Source organism: Gymnoscopelus microlampas (assembly GCF_963454915.1).
Source record: "Gymnoscopelus microlampas genome assembly, chromosome: 14".
In the NCBI taxonomy this organism is placed as follows: domain Eukaryota; kingdom Metazoa; phylum Chordata; class Actinopteri; order Myctophiformes; family Myctophidae; genus Gymnoscopelus; species Gymnoscopelus microlampas.
In genome coordinates, this window is record NC_139951.1 from 37,400,020 (window position 1) to 37,426,908 (window position 26,889).

Sequence of the window (26,889 nt, forward strand, 5' to 3'; positions counted from 1 at the left end):
TGCATCCAGCACAACACGGCCGGCTCACTAAACTCAGGTCAAACTATCAAACGAGGCAGTGCTGATCAAATATGAATCAGGGTTCTGTTACTGCATGGATTATTTTACGCCGCAAGTGTACCGTTTAGCTGTAAAATGAGAGGGTTTTTGACGCAGAGGAAAAACCGAGCACTCCTCTTGTTCGCTCTAGACCAAATGTCTTTGTCCAAAATAGCCACTCAAGGCGTGAGCTTGTAGATCGGCAATTTTCATCAAATGTTCGTCGCCAGAACAGGGATGCTTGGCTTCATGTGGTGAATCATGAGTTTGCATAAAATAAGTTGAAGGGACAAGGGAGGGGCCTTTGATTTGAATAACACGAGACTGCACACTTTGCATTATTACAGAATTGCTTATCTATAAGTATATGCCATCCGCAGAACACAAGCAAATCCTGTCCTGTCTGACAAATGCGCCATGCATCCCCACAAAGCCCAGATGCAGCCTTTTGTTCTTTATCCCGGCTGTGCGTATTGCACACATGACACAATACCTCGGTTAAGAACAGCTTTAGAAATTCTAAAGCTGTTTACAACACTTAATTACAGGCAGGCCAAGCATAGCTGGTTTGCAGTCTGTTGTTTATTTTGGCAAACGTTCAACAGCCTGTACCAAAAAAAATACAGCATCTTATGGTACCCAAGAGGGAGAATTACAACCCAAAACATATGTACATACTGCTTAATTTCATGTTCAAGCAAATATGCATAAATGCCTCAGATAAACAACTTGATGGAGCCTTTGCGTGAGCGGCGGTGGTGGTGTTGAAGTGATTAACGCCCCTCCATGATGCAGACAACACCCGGTGGCCCAGGCCATATGGACCGTTGGTCAAGGAATGGAGGAACAGAGAGTTCCTCCGCCTTCGACAGCAGGCCTGGCTGAACACTTCCCATCTTGTCGCAGTATTCATCTGTGACCTACACAACACATAATCAGCAGTAATATTAATTATTTATCATGCGGCTATAACTGAAGCAACACACGTCCACTCCACACACCAACATACAGTACAAGTCGTTCATACAGTGTGGAAATACCCATACAAGGGGCTACAACAGAGAATGGATAATGAAGGAATTTGCATTTATTTCAGCATTATTTTGTCAGGCACATTAGTTTTAGAATTATGTACGGTTTACAGCAAAAGTCTGCATACAAGGAAAATAAACAAAACAAGTGCACTATCTGCTGTAATTATTAATGTGTTTCATTTCCTAAGGATCCCACTCTCAACTAATTGTTTCAGAACAACAGCCATAAGTCTATAATTGCTTTTTCACAAAGCAGTATTAGCTCAAGGGCCCTACTGCTGATATACATAAAAAGTAAACAAAACACAAATGTAATCAACTAGCCAGTAACAGTTTTTTTTGTTTGCTGGCAGGCAAATTCCATTTATTTCCACTAATATTTATACAAAATGCCGAAAAGCTTTCAGTGGACATTTCTCAGTAAGCTTCCAAGCATAAAAAAAACACGTAACTATCCCTTTAAATCAAGTCGACTCTGTAAAAAAAAACGTGTATAGATTTAATTCATCTGGGTTCAAACTGGGTCACACGGCTATTAAAAGTGCAAGAGAGCAGTCTGTTTTGTAGTGCAGGCAGCCACATCCAGGATGCCAGAGTTTGCAGTACCTCTTCAATTAAAAGTGAACAATAGACAGAAACGTGACTGATATTTCAAACTCACACATTGTCCGTCCCAGCGGATGATTTATTTTACATCTACTGCATGATCTACTGCTAGCAGAAAAACTAAACGAAATCAGCCTCATCCGGACTGACAATAAAATTAACTACAGCAAACTATACAGGGATTCTACACTTGCACGACACAGCAGTGGGTGATGGCAAGAGATGAATGAAGTGATTCCCTCGATGCACATTAAAAGACTGAAACTGATAAGAGACAACATGACTGATTGTAAGAGCTGCCGGTTGAGAAGAGAGATATTAATCAAATAAGACACACTTTCAAAAGTTCCAGCTTCATTGAAACCCTTTATATACTCTATCGCGGTCCCCCAGGGGTCTGTATTTAGCCCTCACCATTTTTCCACTACACCAAATCTGTTCAATGAAAATAGATTGCCTATTTTCTACAAGCTCACAAAATAGGTGGAACATTCACCAATTCTTTGACAAATGCTCCCCTATTATGACATGCCAAGAACAGGGACGCTAGGGTTCATATGTGGTTAATTTTTACAGGCGCCCTTACAGTATCTGTGAACTAGGGGTGTGCCAATACACACATTTCACGATACGATACACAATATTGGACTTGCGATATTGATACGATACGATATATGGCACTTTTTTATTATGAAAATATATGGGGGGGGGAGCTAATACTTCTGTTTTTGCATTATTATTATATATTGCAAAACAAAAAAAAACCATATATATATATATATACGTCGATTTCTTTTTCTTCAAAAACAGCACAACGATACATATCGTCACGAAAACGATATATCGGCACACCCCTATTGTGAACGCTTGCGAGTTGCGACCGCACCCTACAAGTAAAAGGGTCTGTGAGTGAAGAGTCCAGCACGTTTTCATCATCTGCACAGAATACACAACACAAAGCCAGCCCTTTCCCTGGCTGACAAGCTACTGTATACTGTTCAAACACACCGAGTGGCCGTGGCTCTCTTTCTCTCCTCTGATGTGGATGGATCCAGTGGTAAACACACACTGACAGCTGCAGGTAGTGTCTCCGCACTCAGCACTCTGAATGATAAAAAGACTTGCTGCCGGGGATCAGCAGCCTGCTTCGCCCCGGTAGAGAGACACACACCAACCAAGCATAGAGACGTTTCAAAAATCCTCCAGACTCGGGTGTCTGTCTGTCCATCAAGGGCCCTTTTTTTTGTTGTTGCGCCCATTAGCGAAGACGGTGATTAGTGTGGAACGCAAACGCCAGTGGCACTCAACTCGCGCGTAGCGTCAAACATAATGGAACACTGCCGATCCCGAGGAAGGTGTGCCTGTCATATTTCAGCGCTAATGATATCCAGTTAAGATTCGCTGGGATCTGCTTGAGAGGGGGGGGACATTTGTATACCGGCTCTGTTCTCTCTCTCTCTCCCTCTCTTCTCTTTTTAAGCCTGCCAACAGCCTCCTAAGGAAGCAAACAATCTTATTATTCATGCCCGTTAATAGGACAACCTGACACTATGGTTATCAGGCAAGCCTGCCGGAATGTCAGCACGGTGTTAGATGTGTGAGATTTCCGTCTTTTTATAGGTTGGTGTGTAAAACACTGGTTCTCAACGTCGGGTTCGGTGGACCATCAGGGGGTCCAAATGGACCCTTTTACGGGTCTGTAACTCTGAGTGTGTACAAATGGAACACTGTGGGACCCCCAATCTACATCGTTTAATCCTCAGTGTTCATGTAACTCACTGTCAAATTTGGACCCCTGGTGGTCTCCAGATCCTACGTTGAGAAACAGTGGTGTAAAATGCTGTGTGAACGATAGTTGGGGACCAAATGGAGCCTTGCAGGTCTGTAACTCTGAGAGTGTACAAATGGCAGGTCCATTTGGTTCCATTTGTACTCTCTTGGGCCACGTTTACACGGTAACGATCAGAACCGAAAACGTCAATGTGTCGTTGCATTAAAAAAAATCACACCCAGTGTGAAGTGGCCGGTGTGTGGTCATCACAACATGACTCACTTAAAAAAAAGTATGAATTACTTTTTTTTTAAAAAGTATGAATTACTTTTTTTTAAGTCCATACTGCTATTCATAGGGCTGCACATGTGTCATGTGTTTCGCTAGCCAATCACAGTCCTGAATTTGCAAAGTCAGCCAATCACATTACAGCTAGTGGTGATGACACTAGCTGTAATGTGATTGGCTGACTTTGCAAAAGTATAGATTTGCATTGACTGTGGAAGGGTTAGGGGTGTAGACTGCGTTGTAGACTATTGGCCAATCACGGTGGACCCCTGGTGGTCTCCAGATCCTACGTTGAGAAACAGTGGTGTAAAATGCTGTGTGAACGATAGTTGGGGACCAAATGGAGCCTTGCAGGTCTGTAACTCTGAGAGTGTACAAATGGCAGGTCCATTTGGTTCCATTTGTACTCTCTTGGGCCACGTTTACACAGTAACGATCAGAACCGAAAACGTCAATGTGTCGTTGCATTAAAAAAAATCACACCCAGTGTGAAGTGGCCGGTGTGTGGTCATCACAACATGACTCACTTAAAAAAAAGTATTAATTACTTTTTTTTAAGTCCATACTGCTATTCATAGGGCTGCACATGTGTCATGTGTTTCGCTAGCCAATCACAGTCCTGAATTTGCAAAGTCAGCCAATCACATTACAGCTAGTGGTGATGACACTAGCTGTAATGTGATTGGCTGACTTTGCAAAAGTATAGATTTGCATTGACTGTGGAAGGGTTAGGGGTGTAGACTGCGTTGTAGACTATTGGCCAATCACGGTGCAGGATTGGTCAGTGTCCAAAAATCACTTATAGGGGGCGGTTACACCGCCCCCAAAAAATCAGCGTTAACACGGACACGCCGAAATGATTGAAAACACTGTAGTGTGCATGCCAGGTGGCTAGGTGGCGCTGCCAGATAGACCAGTCACGCACATCGATCTAATAGCATACGCCCACGTGAGCCGACGTGAGTCATGACGTCACACGTTTTGCCGTTTCCCCCCGTATGTTTAAACGGAGACGCAAGGCGGAGCGTTTTTCAAAGATTTCCACTCTGGAAGGGGGTTTCACTTTGTTGCGGTTTCAACCCCACGAAAACGCCGTTGGCGTCTAAACGGAAGGCACATCTGATATTCTATGTTGCCGTTTTCTCTAGAGACCGTTATCGTCTGAACGAGGCCTCAGAGTTATGGGGGTCGGTAGCCCTCATGCATAGCGTGTGCCGCTCAGTTAAAATTAACCCTCTAAGCATTAGCGGTTTAACAGGTAGCCCTTACCCTGACCGTAGAAAGTAATTAACAGCTTAATCGGTTTCACTCAGTGTCCCTCAGTCACTCCGATCATGTACATCAAACATGGCTACCATCTTAAAATGTCAAAGGTCTCTGACACCCCCCCCACACACACACACACACACACAGCCACACACACATATGTTGCAAAACCAAATCCTTGATCAAGATTACATGTGTAATTACACCGCGGAAAGCTGGACGGTGTGGTCTTGAATATCAATTTGCAATATTTCTTGACATTTTTGACATTGATAGAGAGAGAAAGCGTTTCTAAAGCAGCTTTCGAGATAAAAGGCTAATTTTGGAAACGGGCATGAAATTAAATATGCTAATTATCAAAAAAACATGATTTTCAAGACAAACTATGAGGAAAGCATCAGTTTTCAAGGATGGTGGATATTAACCACTTCAACCCTATATACTTAGATCAGTGGTTCTCAACATTTTCATGCCACAACCCCCCAACATAATCATAATTGAACTGGGGACCCCCCGGCCTGGTAAGCACTTGGAATGTAGGAGTTGAGGCATTACATTTTGTTTGACTCAGTTCCCACAGATAAATATTGTGAAAATAGCAGATCTACAAGGTCACGACGCCTCGCAACGGTGAGCTTGTAGATCAGCTATTTTCGGCCTCTTTCATAAATGATTTGACAATTTGGCCGATGTGAGGCCAGTTTTTATTGTATAGTTTGTTGATTACTTTTGATGCAGTAATGGTCTTTTTTCATTTCACTTATTTAGGTATTAAAAAAGCCTTTAAATTGTGACTTCACCCCAGACTGTCGGGACCCCCAGACTGTCATCTGGGGGTCTATACTTTGTCATCTGACCAAGTATAGAAGACCCTCTGTCCAAGGCTGGCCACATCAAGCCCCAGATCCACATTGTAGCCACACCGTTCCCATGTGGAATTTAACTGAAGCATTTGAAACACTTTTTATCATGCATTATCATGTATTTATACATTTTGTGTGTGTGTGTGAGGGGGGGGGGGGGTAGTAGTAGGGGCTATCACGATTACAAGTTTAAATTGACGATTAATAGTCACACAAATAATTGCGATTAAGGATTTAATCGTGTTTTTGGCATTGGAACACTGAGAGATGAATAAAAACTTGATTTGTGTTTGACTTTTAGGCTTCGTATTTAAAAAAATTGTACAGGGAGGATATGACAAAAAACGTATACAGGGAGATGTAGACATATTTAATAATTTTACATTCAGTATAATTTTATACTAAATGTAAAATTAGCTGATCTACAAGCATGGCTATGGATCTACGAAGTGACACGTCGTAAGCTTGTTTATCTGCCATATGGTATTTTTTTTAAACATTTTTCAACACGGAAACGATTATGCAAAGATAATTGCGATTATCTCAAATAATTGCGATTAGGCGATTATGTAATAATTGTGACAGGCCTGGGTGACAGTTTTACTCTGGGCTTCTCTCAAAAGAAAATCCCCACAGTTTAAAACTCTGCTTTTTCCTACGCTGAACGAAGCAGAAATGTCAATGGGAGGGGCGGGGCGGGGTAGCATGTCTTATCACCTAGGGACATATAACACTGCATAGGCTTGCTGCCTCTCCGGGCAAAACATTTTACAACACTGCCCTAGTAAACATCCTACTATAATTCTAGTAACCTCTGTGCGTGCGTTTGTAGTGGTGGTGGTGAAGCTACCCGGTTCTCCCCACTGGCTGGACCAATTGCTCTGATTTTGCACACAGCCATTGACCATTACCATCTGAACTTAACTGTGAAGCCCGTTTTTCAATTTAATCAAATCTCAGCTTCTTATTAGCACTTATGTGTCAAAGAATGTCGTCCCATAGCTGCGGCTGCCCAGCTATGGGACAAACTGCCTCCCGGGTTGCCAGATCATGTGCGCATATCCCCCCACGGATGCGCTGCGCCGACCGGGTATGGTCTAGTGTGGTTAATTCTTACAGGCGCTCTTACAGTATCTGTGAACTAGGGGTGTGCCGATACACACATTTCACCATACGATACACAATATTGGACTTGCGATATTGATACGATACGATATATGGCACTTTTTTATTATGAAAATATATGGGGGGGGAAGCTAATGCAAACAAATACTTCTGTTTTTGCAGTATTATTATTGCAAAAAAAGACATTTGAAAAAAAGAAAACATATATATATATATATATATACACATCGATTTATTTTTCTTCAAAAACAGCACAACGATACATATCGTCACGAAAACGATATATCGGCACACCCCTATTGTGAACGCTTGCGAGTTGCGACCGCACCCTACAAGTAAAAGGGTCTGTGAGTGAGAGTCCAGCACGTTTTCATCATCTGCACAGAATACACAACACAAAGCCAGCCCTTTCCCTGGCTGACAAGCTACTGTATACTGTTCAAACACACACCGAGTGGCCGTGGCTCTCTTTCTCTCCTCTGATGTGGATGGATCCAGTGGTAAACACACACTGACAGCTGCAGGTAGTGTCTCCGCACTCAGCACTCTGAATGATAAAAAGAGTGCTGCCGGGGATCAGCAGCCTGCTTCGCCCCGGTAGAGAGACACACACCAACCAAGCATAGAGACGTTTCAAAAATCCTCCAGACTCGGGTGTCTGTCCATCAAGGGCCCTTTTTTTTGTTGTTGCGCCCATTAGCGAAGACGGTGATTAGTGTGGAACGCAAACGCCAGTGGCACTCAACTCGCGCGTAGCGTCAAACATAATGGAACACTGCCGATCCCGAGGAAGGTGTGCCTGTCATATTTCAGCGCTAATGATATCCAGTTAAGATTCGCTGGGATCTGCTTGAGAGGGGGGGCATTTGTATACCGGCACTGTTCTCTCTCTCTCTTCTCTTTTTAAGCCTGCCAACAGCCTCCTAAGGAAGCAAACAATCTTATTATTCATGCCCGTTAATAGGACAACCTGACACTATGGTTATCAGGCAAGCCTGCCGGAATGTCAGCACGGTGTTAGATGTGTGCGTTAGATTTCCGTCTTTTTATAGGTTGGTGTGTAAAACACTGGTTCTCAACGTCGGCTTCGGTGGACCATCAAGGGTCCAAATGGACCCTTTTACGGGTCTGTAACTCTCAGTGTCCAAAACTCACTTATAGGGGGCGGTTACACCGCCCCAAAAAAATCTGCGTTAACACGGACACGCCGAAATGATTGAAAACACTGTAGTGTGCATGCCAGGTGGCTAGGTGGCGCTGCCAGATAGACCAGTCACGCACATCGATCTAATAGCATACGCCCACGTGAGCCGACGTGAGCCATGACGTCACACGTTTTGCCGTTTCCCCCGTATGTTTAAACGGAGACGCAAGGCGGAGCCTTTTCAAAAGATTTCCACTCTGGAAGGGGGTTTCACTTTGTTGCGGTTTCAACCCCACGAAAACGCCGTTGGCGTCTAAACGGAAGGCACAGCTGATATTTTATGTTGCCGTTTTCTCTAGAGACCGTTATCGTCTAAACGGGGCCTCAGAGTTATGGGGGTCGGTAGCCCTCATGCATAGCGTGTGCCGCTCAGTTAAAATTAACCCTCTAAGCCAGGGGTCTTCAACGTTTTCAGGCCAAGGACCCCCTAGCTGAGAGAGAGATGAAGCAGGGACCCCCTACTCTATATTGTATAAAATTGTGTTTCAGATTAGTTTTTTTTTACTTACTGTAGTCTGCTCTTTTTTCCCTCTACACCTATTTGACTTTGCCAAAAATAGCAGATCTACAAGCTCTCAACGCCTCGCAGCGCGAGGCGTTGAGAGCTTGTAGATCTGCTATTTTCGGCTAATGTTCCCCTCAGAAAAGGAATTCTAGGGTTCAATTTAATAAAAAAAACAAAATCCTATGTAGAAGACCCCTGCTCTAAGCATTACCGGTTTAACAAGTAGCCCTTACCCTGACCGTAGAAAGTAATTAACAGCTTAATCGGTTTCACGTGTCCCTCAGTCACTCCGATCATGTACATCAAACATGGCTATCATCTTAAAATGTCAAAGGTCTCTGACACCCCCCCCCCACACACACACACAGCCACACACACATATGTTGCAAAACCAAATCCTTGATCAAGATTACATGTGTAATTACACCGTGGAAAGCTGGACGGTGTGGTCTTGAATATCAATTTGCAATATTTCTTGACATTTTTGACATTGATAGAGAGAGAAAGCGTTTTTAAAGCAGCTTTCGAGATAAAAGGCTAATTTTGAAAACGGGCATGAAATTAAATATGCTAATTATCAAAAAACATGATTTTCAAGACAAACTATGAGGAAAGCATCAGTTTTCAAGGATGGTGGATATTAACCACTTCAACCCTATATACTTAGATCAGTGGTTCTCAACATTTTCATGCCACAACCCCCCAACATAATCATAATTGAACTGGGGACCCCCCGGCCTGGTAAGCACTTGGAATGTAGGAGTTGAGGCATTACATTTTGTTTGACTCAGTTCCCACAGATAAATATTGTGAAAATAGCAGATCTACAAGGTCACGACGCCTCGCAACGGTGAGCTTGTAGATCAGCTATTTTCGGCCTCTTTCATAAATGATTTGACAATTTGGCCGATGTGAGGCCAGTTTTTATTGTATAGTTTGTTGATTACTTTTGATGCAGTAATGGTCTTTTTTCATTTCACTTATTTAGGTATTAAAAAAGCCTTTAAATTGTGACTTCACCCCAGACTGTCGGGACCCCCAGACTGTCATCTGGGGGTCTATACTTTGTCATCTGACCAAGTATAGAAGACCCTCTGTCCAAGGCTGGCCACATCAAGCCCCAGATCCACATTGTAGCCACACCGTTCCCATGTGGAATTTAACTGAAGCATTTGAAACACTTTTTATCATGCATTATCATGTATTTATACATTTTGTGTGTGTGTGTGAGGGGGGGGGGGGGGTAGTAGTAGGGGCTATCACGATTACAAGTTTAAATTGACGATTAATAGTCACACAAATAATTGCGATTAAGGATTTAATCGTGTTTTTGGCATTGGAACACTGAGAGATGAATAAAAACTTGATTTGTGTTTGACTTTTAGGCTTCGTATTTAAAAAAATTGTACAGGGAGGATATGACAAAAAACGTATACAGGGAGATGTAGACATATTTAATAATTTTACATTCAGTATAATTTTATACTAAATGTAAAATTAGCTGATCTACAAGCATGGCTATGGATCTACGAAGTGACACGTCGTAAGCTTGTTTATCTGCCATATGGTATTTTTTTTAAACATTTTTCAACACGGAAACGATTATGCAAAGATAATTGCGATTATCTCAAATAATTGCGATTAGGCGATTATGTAATAATTGTGACAGGCCTGGGTGACAGTTTTACTCTGGGCTTCTCTCAAAAGAAAATCCCCACAGTTTAAAACTCTGCTTTTTCCTACGCTGAACGAAGCAGAAATGTCAATGGGAGGGGCGGGGCGGGGTAGCATGTCTTATCACCTAGGGACATATAACACTGCATAGGCTTGCTGCCTCTCCGGGCAAAACATTTTACAACACTGCCCTAGTAAACATGACCCCCACGATGTCACCTCCCTTCCAGCGCATCGGCTGAAACATAAATCACGCGTCAACATTTAGCCTGTGATTAACATGCTGTACGCAGACACTCCCACTTAACCCATTAAGACCTGGATCTGTGTCATTTTTAGATTTGAACTAAAAAAGCATTATTTTACACTTTGGGCTATTCAAAAATATCAGATATACAAGCTCATAGCGCGGCACCGAGTGCCGCGCTACGAGCTTGTAGATCTGCTATTTTTGAAAATTCGTGAAAATGTGTGCAAATCTTTGAATATAAATATTTTTAAAGCGAACATTTTTAACTCAAATCTTTGCTTCTGGGGGTCCCTGGAACTAAATATTTTGATGGGGGTCCGCGGCCAAATGCATATCATTTTGGGGTTCCTTGACATGAAAAAGATTGAGCACCACTGTGATATAGAAACATACGTTTTTCAGAAAACTGTTGAGATTTAGGAGACATGTAGAATCGGCTTCAGCTCTCAATGGGTTAACATGCCGTACGCACACACTCCCACTTAAGACGAGATCAGCTTTAAAATGCCTGCAGAGATAATTGAACTGCAAAGATACTGGCCTGGAATGCCCTGCATGGGATGAGGAGAAGCGTGGAAATCTGACAAGGGAGGAGAAGAACCTCAAGAGGAGGCTGTTTGTAGCTACTGTACAGTGGAGTCAGTGCTGCTCAGTGGCGGAAAATGTACTCATGTTTTACTTAAGTAAAAGTATTAATACTGCAATGTAGAAGTACTCTGTTACAAGCAAAAGTCCGGAATTCAAAATTGACTTGAGTAAAAGTACAAAAGTATTGGTATCAAAATGTACTTAAAGTACCAAAAGTATAAGTACTAAAATGTTTGAAAATAACAGATCTACAAGCTTACGTGTCGCGATGCGACGCGTTGTGAGCTTGTAGATCTGCTATTTTCAAATAGCCTAGGTATAAAATAGGGCTAAAGTGGTTCATGTATGTTTTATAATGTAATAATTTATATTTGCAAAGTAAGTAGTAGTAATTAAAGTTTTCAAATAATTGTAGTGGAGTACAATATTTGCCTCTGAGATCTAGTGGAGTAGAAGTAAAAGTATTGAAAATTGGAAATACTCCAGTAAAGTAAAAGTACCTAAAAATTGGTACTTAAATCATTGAGTGCCATTAACGTGTTTCACGTGTTTTAACGCTATGGTGCAACGTGCCATTAACGTGTTTCACGTGTTTTTGAAAAAAATAGAAAAAAATAGGAAAAAATAGAAAAAAATATATATCTTGGGTTTTAGAACCCAAGATATCATTATCTGAAGATTTGCAGCTCCATCTACTCCTTGTTTAACTTATATCTGAAAAAGGCTGTATCTCGCTTCCTAAGCACTTTTTTTTTACTTTTAAAAAAACTGCCCAGAAATAGCCAGACACTGCCCAGAAATAGCCAGACATAATTCGGGCACTCAATGAGTTAAGTAGAGTACTTGAGTAAACGTACTTCGTTACTTTACACCACTGATGCTGCTGTATGGGGGCCGAGACATGGACGCTCACAGCACAGCAGTAAAGGGGCCCTGGATGGAGTCTACACAAGAACGCTATACGAATGGCACTTATTGTGGTACAGGGACCTATACCACGGGTCACAGACAAGGTCAGAGACCAGACAAGGATGAGGCTGGCTGGGCACTGCGTCAGGCACCCGGAACTTGGTGGCAAGCAAACTGACACTGTGGGAGCCAACGCAGTGAGGGCACAGCCAGGAAAGGAAAGAGGCGTACCCACACCTACGTAGACGCGCTGCGTCGTGACAGCGGAGCTAACAACACTGCCCAAGACCCTGATGCTCGACAAGAGCAGCGATTCGGGAGTACCGAGTTGGTGTTGGCTAGTCCGCACTCTCGCATCGCATAACCCTTAACCCATTAAGACCTGAGGCCGATTCTACAAAATGTCTTCTAAATGCTAACACTTTTTTGATTTTTTTTTTTCTATATCAGTGGTTCTCAAACTTTATCATGTCAAGGACCCCCAAAATGATATGTATTTGGATGCAGACCCCCATCTCACAATATTTTGTTCCAAGGACCCCCAGAAGCAAAGATTTGAGTTACAAATGTTCACTTTGAAAATATATATATATATATTCAAAGATTCGCACAAATGTTCACGATTTAAAAAAAATAGCAGATCTACAAGCTCGTAGCGCGGCACTCGGTGCCGCGCTACGAGCTTGTAGATCTGCTATTTTTGAATAGCCAAAGTGTAAAATAATGCTTTTTAGCTCAAATGAAAAAGTGACACAGATGCGTTCCAGGTATTAATGGGTTGTTAAATGTACGTATAACCCGGAACCCTTAAATGTATACAACAGAGAATGCACCATGTGTTTTTACATTACATTATTGCCTACAAATTCTGACCAGCTCATTGGCCTTGTCGTTAAAAGAGTGTCCACCCTGAGATTGGGAGGTCTGCAGGGTTCATTCCCCCAGACGAGTCATACCAAAGACTATAAAAATGGTACCCAGCCAGTGTCTCCCTAGCCTGGTAAACCCCCCTCCCTCCGAAAATCTCATTAGTATTTGTGAGATTTCGGAGAGAGCGTTTACCAGGCTAGTGTCTCCCTGCTTGGCACTCAGCATCAAGTGTTGGATTGGGGGTATGTCCCTGCAAAATACTAGCCTCATGTCCAGGCGGTGTACTTGTACATCGTGGCTGGGGGATGTAGTTGTACATTAAGCCGCCTCATGCTACAGAAACAAGAGATGGGCCACATGGCTTGGGAACCATTTTATTTTATTTTTTGGGGCGGTGTAACCGCCCACTATAAGTGAGGTTTGGACACTGACCAATCCTGCACCGTGATTGGCCAATAGTCTACAACGCAGTCTACAACGCTAACCCTTCCACAGTCAATGCAAACCTATACTTTTGCAAAGTCAGCCAATCACATTACAGCGTGTCATCACCACTAGGTGTAATGTAATTGGCTGACTTTGCAAATTCAGGACTGTGATTGGCTAGCGAAACACATGACACATGTGCAGCCCTATGAATAGCAGTATGGACTTAAAAAAAACACTTTTATGTTTTTTTTTTAAGTGAATCACTTCCATCACTGTGATGACCACTGTGACCACACCGCCCACTTCACACTGGGTGTGATTTTTACATTGCAAGAAGCCATTGGCTTACACTCCTTTCCGTATACTGTATGCAATTGACACATACTCAGCATTAATGTTAGCTCCGAAGAGTGTACAAATGGAACCAATTTCGATTTCACACCGAACATGTAACTCTTGTGTTGATGCTGCCGAAAAAGGAGGAATTCAAAAGACAATGAAAGATCCGAGTAAAAAAATGCCGGTGGCTCCGCGGAGCGGGCAGTGAAATGTCTTTTATCAGTCTCTTGCTGAAAGGGGACACGTTGTGCGCATTGGTGAATCCTCTAGGGTCAGGGTGGGAACATCCCTCTGCAGGAAGCAGAGAACGGACTAATTAGGCCTCAGAGAGGCATCCGGGGACAAAAGAAACAAAAGATGCAAGACTAGCATCTATGAACACACTTGAACACAAGTTAACCCGAACATCTACGAAAATGAAAAACATGTCCGTTTCACAGTCCCGGATAACAAGAGCTATCTATGAAAACTAGAGTGAGTATGTATTTTAATTTAACCCATTGAGACCTGGAATTGTCTCATTTTTAGATTTGAGCTAAAAAGCGTTATTTTACACTTTGGGCTATTCAAAAATCGTGAAAATGTGTGCAAATCTTTGAATATATATTATTTTAAAGCGAACATTTTTAACTCAAATCTTTGCTTCTGGCTGTCCCTGGAACAAAATATTTTGATGGGGGTCCCTCGCCAAATACATATAAGTTTGGGGGTCCTTGACATGAAAAAGATTGAGCACCACTGATATAGAAACATACGTTTTTCAGAAAACTGTTGGGATTTAGGACACATGTAGAATCGGCTTCAGGTCTCAATGGGTTAATAAGTGTCATAATGTGCAGTGCCATTTTAACTATGCATTAAAAAAACGCATACACACGCACACATCTAAATAGACTGCATACATGGGAAACGTGTGGCCCCCACCTTCACTTAATGCGGCCCGCAGGTTAAAATCGGAATACTGATATACTATTGATTTCAGCGGTACAATTCCAAACATGACCCGCTTTAATTACTTCAGTCTATATTAGTATACAATGTATACAATGTATTTGTATTCAAGTTCATAAACTGAACATAAGTATAACAAAATGCATTTGAAATTAAATAAAAAATGTTACTTTCCAGGATTCCAATTCAAAACTAGACGCGTCGCAATTGGCAATTGCAAAGTGTGGTTGCGCCGACGCCGGTCGGGACTCGAGGAATACGCCGGGAGGAATACCGTCGGAGACTGCGCCAATTACATTGTCACGTCACTCCTGAGATCGCTTGCGTTTCATTTTGAGAGGATTGATCCCCCAAAATGCATGTTTTTGCATCAAACGGTTACATTTTGTGCATTTGTGGCGCCCCCTATGGATCAAAGTGGAAATGCTTTTGGGGATTGGTTTAGTATACCACCCTTGACATGTGATTCAATTTTGGGATTGACCGGACGTTTCGTTGGTGATTTATGGCATTTTTGGTCAAACGGGCCCCTCCCGCTAACTTTGGAAGCCATTTACGGACGAACGGTACGGACTATCAAAATGCCGCTTGGATAGGTTTATCGTATGGGTCCATAGATCACGTTTACCGATTTTTGTGAGATTTGGAAAAAAAGTTGAGGAACAGGAGCAAAAAGTGTGTTTTGAAGAAAATTCAAAATGGCGGAAAATCTATCCTGACGCAAATGGGCGTGGCCTATATGGGGAGATGCGTCGTGACCCAAGGAATCCAGGGAAAAATAAATTTTGATTTTACGACCTACGGTTCAAGAGTTATAGGTCAAAAGGTAAAGTGGGCTGTTATAGCGCCACCATGTGGCCGACTGGTGTGATTATTTTCTTAATAATTTTGCAAAAAACTATTAACCTCCCCTCCAAGTCTTGTAACTGTAGCCCTTACGGTTTCCGAGAAAAAAATAGTTGAATGGGAGTTTTTGTAATTCCCATTAAAGTGGATGGGGAAATTTAATGCACTAATAAATCAATATCAAAAAATCTATCCTGACGCAAATGGGCGTGGCCTATATGGGGAGATGCGTAGTGACCCAAGGAATCCAGGTGAAAAGAAATTTTGATTTTAGGACCTACGGTTCAAGAGTTACAGGCCAAAACGTAAAGGGGGCTGTTATAGCGCCACCATGAGGCCGAATGGTGTGATTTTTTTTTAAATAATTTCGGACTAAATTATGAACCTTCTCTCCAAATCTGGTAACTCTAGCTCTTACGGTTTCTGAGAAAAAAATACTTGAATTTGAGTTTTTTCACTTTTACATTAAAGGGTCTACACCATGAATTTTAACTTTTTCTTCATTTTTGTGTGTTTTTGGTCTCCCCCACCTCTCTTCTGTTCCAACAAATACCCGACTTCGAGCATGCAGGCTTTCATAGGCTATCTGTGGTTTTTATGTAAATTGGTCTGAAAACAGTCCGTCAGATTTGTTCCCCCACCCTACGTCACGTCTGGGAACAATTCCTCCCGTTTTTCAGTTCTAACCAAAAAAAAAAAATCCAAAAGAAAAAAAAAATTTTTTTTTTTCATTTTTAATTTTTTTTAAATTTTTTTTTTTTTTTTTTTTTTACTTTTTCCACACAGAACCAGGACATAACATGCATACAAACTGGCTCCATAGCGCCCCGTGCCAAACAGGACAATGTGGTATTGCAGGTGAAAGTGCTTTATAAGCCAGAGAGAAGTTAGCTGGAATGAGTATATCTGAGGCTTGATTTAGGCTCAAACCTTTTGAAAAACGTTTGAGGACATAAACAATATGATATCAAATATTATTATTATTTTTTAAATTCATGGTGTAGCTCCTTTAAAGTGGATGGGGAAATTTAATGCACTAATAAATCAATATCAATTAAACTATGCAACCAATCTCTTAGCAAAATACAAGCGCACGATTCCCGATTTATAGGAATAGCGGTTTGAAAAAAAGTTTATCTATAAATAAAGTGTATCCAGAACAATAGTCTGGTTGCCCTGTTAGGGCAACCACACTAAATAGAGCGTCGCAGTTCCCGCCCACTTCCAGTTGCCGGAAGTAAATACTCAATGCATTTTTCCCATTGACTTTTCCGAAAATATTTATATAAATTAATTTAAGCCAAGAATCAAGCTATCCAGGATGCTGGTGAATCATGACCATAAAACGTTTGATTCTGTGAAAAAACTTTTTTGAAAACGGCAAAACAAAGGGTATTTATTAAACATAGTATATCATATCATTAAATATAAAATTTAAAAAAATCACAGAAAAAAAGGTTTTATGGTCATGATTCACCAGCATCCTGGATGGCTTGATTCTAGGCTTAAATTCATTGATATAAATATTTTTGGAAAAGTCAATGGGAAAAATGCATTGAGTATTTACTTCCGGCACCCGGATTCTGTGCAACTGCGATGCTCTATAGCAAAACATTATTCAGGATTCAAATAGCATTCAGGATTCCCAAAAAATAGCAGATCTACAAGCTCAAACCACGTCGCTCTGCGACGCGTTTTGAGCTTGTAGATCGGTTATTTTTGCTACTTTTGTGTGACATAGAATGACGAAGTAGGGCATTAACTACGAAAGAGGTTAAAATACGGAGATAAGAGGTTTCTGTACAGTATATGCAATGTGGCCCTCTGGAGTGAGTGTGGAAATATAGTGGCCCTCTACATTATCAAAGTTGCCGAACCCTGAAATAAAGCATGACATTCCTCCTGAAATCTCATACAGGATAAACCTCTCGCTACCACAGTATTTCCTCTGCATACACTGACTTAGGTTTCTTGGTGTGTTTTGAGCAGCTGTATTATTGGACATCTGTCTGTTGTAGGGCTGCCTACAACTATTGATTATTGTTCTATTGATTATTCTATCGATTACTTTTTGATTAATCAAGAACCTTTTTTTATCCGTTTTTAAAATCATTCATATATCAATGATTCGATTAACCACTTAAGCCCTATTTTATACTTCGGCACACAACAGTGTCATGTAAAGAATTGTGAATATATCAGATCTACAACTTGAAATGATTGATTACAGAAAATGTTTTATATTCAATTAGCTTGTTTAACTGTTGCACCCCTAGTCGGCTGCATCCTAAATCATGTCCCATACAAAGAATCAAGAGCGTGCCATCTGACTTCATCAGCTTGCAAATGATCCTGTGTGTGTGTGTGTGTGTGTGTGTGTGTGTGTGTGTGTGTGTGTGTGTGTGTGTGTGTGTGTGTGTGTGTGTGTGTGTGTGTGTGTGTGTGTGTGTGTGTGTGTTTACAAGCTAGAAATATTGGCATTTCCCAGACATGCTCGTGTTGTGTCCGTTCCATTATGCTACTAACAAGCATGTTGCTTGGAGCCAGGGCAGTAGCTGATTAGGCCCTCTTTCCATGGCAGGTCCAAAAAGTAACTTTCATGGCCAACGATGTGCCACGGACAATGCCCGGAAGGTCTGCTTGTGTTGCCTGTGATGAAGGAACTTGTGTATTCAAAACTGTAACTTTTCAGGAAATGGACAAAAGAACCGGTATTCTAATGTATCCAATGTAGTTATTTTAGTCACAAACTCTTGTTGATACTATTCATTGGTTACATATTTATAAAAACAGAAAGATAAAATTCAAGTTTCACTTTGAAAAAAAGTTTCAAAAATAATCTACACGCTCGGCTAGTTTCTCTACTTTTGCCCGACACGCTCTCAACCCATTGAAATATTTGGTCAGCAGTCCAGGGCTTGGCAGAGCAGACGGACAACGAAAAAAAGGCCCTCGGCGCCAATCAGCGCAAACTCGTGGCCAGCCTGCGATTGCCCTGGTGCATGCCAAGCAGCGGGCATCCCCCACTGCGGGGGGGTCAGAACAGGGCAACGGGCAAAGAACAGGAGTCTGGCCCAGAGGGGCCGAGCTGTGACAGGGACAGGGACCGTCTCTCTGTCTCTTGAAACCGATGCCTGTATTCAATGTCGGGCTCAGACGACCGGGACGAGATAGGAACAAGGTTATACGGACGGCACAGGAAGGACACTGCTGGCAAACAAACAAACAAGTCAATGGTATTCATGGATCAACCCATTCAAACCGGGAACGCATCCGTGTAACCACTTTATCCATTACTTTATACTTTGGCTATTCAACAGCAGATATACAAGCTCATAGCGCGGCACCGAGTGCTGCGCTATGAGCTTGTAGATCTGTTGTTTTTGAAAAATCTTGAACATGTGTGCAAATATTTGAATATACAGTAAATACTTTTCAAAGGGAACATTTTTGACTCAAATCTTACAAATGTTCGCTTTAAATATATATTCAAAGATTTGCACAAATGTTTACGATTTAAAAAAATAGCAGATATACAAGCTCATAGCGCTATATGCATGTAGTCATTTTGTAACTGTTCTATTAGATATGTCACATGCTCCATTGCAAGCAGGCTGATGGTGTTTTACTAGGAGAATGTACACTAGAGTATGCATACAATTGGCATTCTATATACAGAACTGACCAACCTACATACTGTCTCTGCATAGAGAACGATAGAGTTCTTCATTCCAACAAACTTCATTCCAAATATGTAATGTAGCCATAAAAAAACACACACACACAAAAAACAGGTCACAAAAAAGGAAAATCAGCATTTTGGATTTTATCCAAAACTCTATGAACAAAACAGAGATGATTAAAGTGTTGAACAGAGTTTGGTTCTGTTCTGCTTACTGGGGCCGGTGGGGGGTGGGGGTTCTTAGCAGGGAGCTCTCTCATGAAAGAAATTATGTGTCAGTGAAACTGGAATGTTGCCGGGTTCAATCCCCAGCTCTGCTGAAGTGTCCTTGAGCAAAGACATTGAACTGCTCCTGATTAGAGTTGTTCCGATGCCGATACCAGCATGGGAAAAGCTGCCGATATTGCCTAAAATGCTGATATCGGTGAGTATGTCAGTCTATGCCATTCCGATACCACGGAATGGCGTGCGTGCATGACTGAATGTAAAACAAAATGTAAAGCACTTTGGATAAAAGGCACAGAGTATGTAGAAAAAACATAAAAACAAAAAAAACAAATTCTCTACATAAACTCAAGTCATTCAGAATGGAGCATTTCAGAATGAGTGTGTGACTGTGCATGTTTTATCTGTTGAATAAACTCTGCTCTCTGATCAATTGCTCAGTGAGCAGAAACATTTTAGGCTGGCAACCATCCTTCATTTAGTTGATATAACTGAGGTGGCATTTAACAATAACATCCCTCTCCATTCATTTAATATCTTATACTGCCACCTACTGGACACTGATATTTAGACCGTGGCATCGCTACATTATCTTGTGCATTTTCTGCAGTGGTGGATAAAGTATTCACATTTCTTTACTCAGGTAAAAGTATCAATACTGAAATGTAGAAATACCCTGTTACAAGTAAAAGGCTGGAATTCAAAATGTACTTGTAGTATCAAAAGTAGAAAGTACTCCTTATGCAGAATGTCCCATTTCACAAGTTTTCAAATGTATAAATTGTATAAAAATCGTTTGAAAATAGCTGATCTACAAGCTCACAAAGCGACGCATTGTGAGCTTGTAGATCGGCTATTTTCAAATGGCTGAAATGTATGTAGGGTTGAAGTGGTTAATGTATGTTTTGTACTGATAATAATCCAAATCTACAAAGTAACTAGTAAAAGTATAATATTTGCCTTTGAGTTGTAGTGGAGTAGAAGAAAAAGTACTGAAAACTGTAAATACTCCAGTAAAGTAAAAAAAATACCTCACCATTGTACTTAAGTACAGTACTTGAGTAAATGTACTTTAAGTTACACCACTGAGTCTCTGCTATATCGTTTACCTGAGTAAATGATGATCATGGGAGTTTGATGCTGCCAGCAGACGTGTAGTATCCAGTGCAATCTGTAGAATACCTCTGGGACAGGTGGACAGCAGCCAGGTCAAACTCTCCAAACTGATAGGCGCCGAAGTTCTACAATGACAGAGCAAAAGATGTCACTATGAATCGCATCTAAACGCGACTGCAAAACCTCATAGCTCATTTTGTTGGACGGTGCATCGTGCTGTGAATAGCTGAGCCTGGCACCTGGTGTTAATTTCATCGACTAAAACCACGACGAAAAATGTTGTCGACTACCTTTTTTCAATGATGAAAACGAAATAAAAACGAAACTATGACGACTAAAACTAAGACTAAATATATTGACAATTTCGTCAACAAATAGAAACTAGACTAAAATGTTAGGAGGGACGTGTGGAGACGAGATCCAGTAGAACTAAAAGACGAGTCATTTTATGTTTGGTTGCACTCGGGTGGTGTGCTCTGAAAATAGCAGGTCTACAAGCTCACAACGCGTTGCAGCTTGTAGATCGGTTATTTTCAGCATGCAACCAAGTGTAGAATCTGCCATTACGATACCATCAAAGCCCGCCAAAATACATTTTTGTTGCCAAAATAAACTGTTGATTTAGTCGACCAAAAATCATACCATGACCATAAAATACCATGACTTTTCCCCCCACAGGTTTGGAATCACTGAGCTGCTACACAGTCATCTATCATCATCATATCATGATGACTCCTCCATATAATCAACATAAGGGTTATTAATATGGCAACTCTATATTTTGGAGTCAGCCTTGTGGAAAGAATGACTCGCTTTGGTTGTTATTCTTGTGATTTGGTCTTCTCTACACACAAACAAGATTGTTGGCAAGGAATACAAATGTAAAAAAAAAGAGAGAGAAAAAAGTAAACTTGCTCACAAACAGGGTGTTACTATGGTGACTGACAATTGGATATTTGGCAGGTGCTCTTGTGTGTGATTCTTGGTGGAAATAATCACAGCATAATTTGTCATATCCACTATAATGAGTATCACAAGATATAACAAGGGGATTTTCTCCCACCCTCCCCAACTGGCGCACAATGGTCTCTTGCAAATAAGTGTGTGTGTGTGTGTGTGTGTGTGTGTGTGTGTGTGTGTGTGTGTGTGTGTGTGTGTGTGTGTGTGTGTGTGTGTGTGTGTGTGTGTGTGTGTGTGTGTGTGTGTGTGTGTGTGTGCATGTGCATGACATTATAGACTTTTCACCCATAATGGCATGCCCAGAATAGGGATTGATTATTTATTATTTCCATTTAATTATCACTTTTTAAATATTATAATCGATTACTTTGATTAACTGTTGCACCCCTAGCTGGGAGTGCAGGGCCAAGCCAGAGGTACCGATGGGGACATTATTGAACTCTATTTCCACCCGGACGCCCATACATACTGAAGATTTTTTCGTTTTGGCCTGTCAGGCTGGCATTGCAGCCTAGGGTGCCTGGACCGCCACGCTACGGCCCAGGCACGCCCATACATAGGCCTACTAATCATCATCATCATTTATTTAACTCACGAGTCACAACCATGTTCACATGGTATGGAGCACAGATTCATACACAGTATACATAACAACATTCATACAGACGTGGCAAAAGGCCTGGCATGCATCCTTTGAACAGAGGAAGAACGTTTTTCAGAAAAGCACCCAATTTACAAATAACTTTTGGCTCCTACAAATGAATGTTGCAATAGGTCTGTGGAGTCTTCTGCCAAAAGTAAGATCAGACAAAGGGCATTCAGCCTATCCAAAAATCAATACTCTCACCCCGGTGCAAATTTTTGTCTGGGAAGTGGGAACATCAGATAAGATTTGTTCCTGTTTTTAATTTATGGTGGAGGCCAACCACAAGAGGGCAGGCTGATTCATAATAACAGAGGCACTAAAAATACACTCAATGTGGTGTACGGTATGTTCTAATCTAAACCGTCGCTGCCAAATACAAACTTAACCTTTTTTTTTTATAATGGGCCTCAAATTGATGCCAAAAACAGTTAAGGGTAACTATATTTCAACTGGCTAAAGGACAGAACACTAAACTAGAAATGTCAAGTGGCATTTCTTGGACATTTGGTTCTGGCCACAGTACCAACAAGTTAGCAAATATCTGGATGTTGTCATTCAGCCAGTGGTGTAAAGTAACTAAGTACATGTACTCAAGTACTGTACAATGTTGAGGTATTCTTTACTTTAAAGGAGTATTTCCAATACTTTTACTTCTACTCCACTACTTCTCAGAGGCAAATATTGTACTTTTACTCCACTACAATTATTTGAAAACTTTAGTTACTAGTTACTTTGCAGATATAAATTATCATATTATAAAACGTCCATTAACCACTTAAGCCTTATTTTATACGTAGGCTATTTGAAAATAGCAGATCTACAAGCTCACAACACGTCGTGGCACGTTGTGAGGTGGTAGATTTGCTATTTTGTACTTCTTCCACCACTGCATTCAGAAACATTTTAAGTACCGTAGCAGGCATGAGTGTGGCATCATGATGGCTGACCTTTAATACGTTTCTGGCGTCAAATGCCTCTCTGTCTTTCAGGTTTTGTCTTCCTTGTCCGCCCCTGTCTTCAGCTGGAAACCAAGTGCACAAACAAACAGAGAGTAAAATGATATGCTGAACAACTTAAAACAACACAAAACAAGTTCAACTAGCCGACATGCAGCCTAGGCTGGATAACTTAAGCCATTAAGAAGACCTGAGGCCGATTCTACAAATGCCTTCTAAATCAGTGGTTCTCAAACTTTTGTGTGTCAAGGACCCCCAAATTGATATGTATTTGGCCGCACATCCCCCCCCCCCCCGCCCCCATCAAGATTTGTGTTAAAGAATGCTACATTATTGCAGAATGCAAACACTTTCAAAAGATTTTAAAAAATGTTCTAAAATAGCAGCTGTACAGGCTCGCAGCACTGCACTAGGTGACGCACTGTGAGCTTGTAGATCTGCTATTTTTTAATAGCCCAACGATAAAATCTAAAAGACACAGATGCTTTCCCGGTTGTAATGGGTTAAACGTGCTTCCTTGCCATAAGAGAGACGAGGGCAAACTCATCAGCATCACACCTTATTTGTGAGAAACTGAGACCGCGGTATATTATATTTAACAAGGTCAACAACACTGAGACTGAGTCAACACAAAAACAACAGTCCTTGTTCCCGACCTTGCAAACATGGTCAGCAGTCAACCTGCCATGCACTCCTTTGTGTTGTGCTGCTGCTGCTGAGCAGCCCAGTAAAAACTCATGGGTCGGTGGCTAGGGCTGGACTTGATCCATGGCCAAACTGAATGAAGCAATTGTGCGAGTAGCTGGAAAACACACGGTCCGGTGCACGTCAACACAGTTGTGAGAGCAGAAGGGAGGAGAGCATTGCTGCCCTGACGCCTCTCTTCTAGAATTTGTTGTTGTAATTGTGCTGTAATTCCGCCTCCCCCCGTCCCTCCCTCCTCCCTCCCCTTGTCCCTACAGTTCCAAGTACAGCCATTAGATAAATAAAGGGGAAATTGAATCAGTGAAGACATGGATTAAAAGAGAGAGAAAATCTCATGACTGAAACATTTTCCTTTTTCTTTATACATTTTTATCCCACGATTTTGTAACCCATTTTTGTGTTTGTGTAACATCATACAATTTGCACAACAAATCTTGTTTTTTTTATTTTTTGCTTTTACCTGTGGAATCTTTCCTGAACAGAGTGTTCATGACGGTGCCGTGCAGCTTGACCCTGTCCCATTCCCTGACCATCAGCCCCGCAGAGACAAAGTGCTCCACAAGCCGGTCAGCGACCACCTGCAGCCTGAAGCACAATGACACCACACGCCTGATTTATGTGTCGCACAACTGAAAATACCCAATATATACGAGCTCACAACACGCCGCAGGTCCTCGACGCGTTGTGAGCTTGTGGATCGGATATTTTCAGTGCGCGCCACCGTCGTACATCTATAAGTATCAACATGCTCTCAGTAGGGAGTACACATATCACACACACACACGTCACACAATGACTGACCATGATGCAACTGCAGCAAGAATAAATCAATGTTAAGTATAGACTTGGCAGACGACGTGAGCCCGTAATCAAGGTCAAGAAGGCAAACTTCATATGATATTATAATTCATGTAGTATCGGGTCTCCTTACTGTCAGTCCCATCTTTCTGCTATTTTCACTTGAACCATTATTTTATACTTTGGCTATTCAAAAATAGCAGATATGCAAGCCCATAGCGCAGCACCGAGTGCCGCGCTATGAGCTTGTAGATCTGCTATTTTTTTTAAATTGTGAATAATTTAGCAAATCTTTGAATATATAACTTTTTTACAGCAAACATTTGTAACTAAAATCTTTGCTTCTGTGTATTCTACAAATGTCTTCTAAATCCTTTTTGTTTTTTAAACGCATGAGTTTGTTTAGTTTTCAAAAAACAGTTTTGAAAAATAGCAGATATACAAGCTCATTAGCTTGTATGTCTGCTATTTTTCGAATAGCTAAAGAAATCTGAAAATGACACAGATCAGATGCGTAATCAAGGTCAAGGAAAACTTCATATGATATTATAATTCATGTAGGATCGGGTCTCCTTACTTGTCGGTCCCATCTTTGACGTTGACCTTGGCATACAGAACATCCACCACAGCAGGGTCGTCGTTCATGTACTCCACGCCCGTCACCTCCAGAGGTAGAGGCTTCCCCTCAGTGATGTCTCTGGTGGCGGGGCAGTGAAACGCACATATTATGGTTAATGACAGACTTGAGACTACAGCAGTGGTGGAAAAAGTACTCCATATTTTTTTACTTAAGTAAAAGTATCAATACTGCAATGTAGAAAGACTGTAGAAAGAAGTAAAAGTCCAGAATTCAAAATTTATTTGAGTAAAAATATTGGTATCAAAATGTACTTAAAGTGCCACAAGTAGAAAGTACTCATTATGCAGAATGTCCCATTTCACAAGTTTTTAAAATGTATAAAAATCTTTTGATAATAGGGGGATAATAGCCGATCTACAAGTCATTCAGCCGATCTACAAGCTCATAGCACGGCACCGAGTGCCGTGCTATGAGCTTGTAGATCCGCAATTTTTGGGGGAAAAGATCATGAAAATGTGTGCAAATCTTTGAATATATTTATCATTTCTATCTCAAATCTTTGCTTCTGGGGGGAGGGGGGTCCCTGGAATAAAATATTTTGAGATGGGGGGTCCGCGGACAAATACATATCATTTTGGGTGGTCCTTGACATGAAAAAGGTTTGAGAAACACTGATATTATAGCAACAAGTTTAAAAAAAAAAAAAAACTGTTTAGAAGACATTTGTAGAATCCCCAGAAGCAAAGATTTGAGTTAAAAATTGCTTTAAAAAACATATATATATATTGCCTTGAAGCCAGACAGTGGGTCTAAAGCCTACCTGATGAAGTTCTGACACTCCTGGAGATGTTCATATGCTTTGGTCACTTCAGGGTCACTCAACAGAACCAGGGTGCCAACTGTCAGGTGAAGCTTGGCAGGGTTTTGAAAGATGCTGTCCTCTATTCCATGATCCTATGTGACACAATGGAGAAAAACAATATGCGACGGCAATGTTACAGTTGGGATCAGGTTTCAGGTGCACACGGTATTGAGGACACACAATACTTACTGCATCCTTTATTCATAAATGTCATCTTTGATATCATTAAATTGTCCGTGGCGCTGTGGGGCTGCAACTATCATGATCTTCTTAACTCATTCAGTGCCAGACTTATTTCTGGCTGTGTTTGCCCAGTGCCAGAGATTTTTCGATTTTTTTTGATGAGTAGTCACAGAATATTTAACTCCAGTATGATCGATCCCCTGATGGTTGCTAATCACGGAGGGTTTCACTGTGCTTCCGCAAAAAAAAAGAAAAATGTTTGCTTGTTATACGCTGTTGAAAATAGCCAAAATGTCTCGCCAAAAATACATAGTAAAACCCAGGAGCCGAGATACAGAATATTTCCCAATTACTTTAACCAGGAAGTGAATAAAAACAAAATATATACAACTTTTTTTTTTCAAAAAAAGCACAAAAACTCGTCAAAGTCGTCCTTGGCAGTCTGGACCACTTAGGTGTTACTTTATACTACTATATTTTATACTACAACTTATTTTATATACAGACAGCAAAAATAGTGAAAATATTTTCACTACACTATTTCTTAAATTCCTTTTTTTTGTTTTACCTATAATGACATGCCCGAAATATGGATTGATTCTTTTCGTAACGTATCGAT

General features: G+C 41.2%; 1 protein-coding gene across 1 annotated transcript in view; it reads right to left on the bottom strand.

Moving 5' to 3' along the window:
* Positions 1 to 615: 615 nt before the first annotated feature.
* ascc1 (activating signal cointegrator 1 complex subunit 1) overlaps positions 616 to 26,889 on the bottom strand; it is a 28,569-nt gene continuing 2,295 nt past the window's right edge. Inside the window, exons 5-10 of the mRNA XM_084077951.1 lie at positions 26,046 to 26,179; positions 25,223 to 25,342; positions 24,308 to 24,432; positions 23,134 to 23,207; positions 20,574 to 20,705; positions 616 to 959 (exon numbers count right to left, since the gene is read on the bottom strand). Of these exons, the coding sequence (XP_083934077.1) occupies positions 20,589 to 20,705; positions 23,134 to 23,207; positions 24,308 to 24,432; positions 25,223 to 25,342; positions 26,046 to 26,179 (570 nt within the window). The 3' untranslated portion in view covers positions 616 to 959; positions 20,574 to 20,588. The remainder of the gene's footprint in view (positions 960 to 20,573; positions 20,706 to 23,133; positions 23,208 to 24,307; positions 24,433 to 25,222; positions 25,343 to 26,045; positions 26,180 to 26,889) is intronic.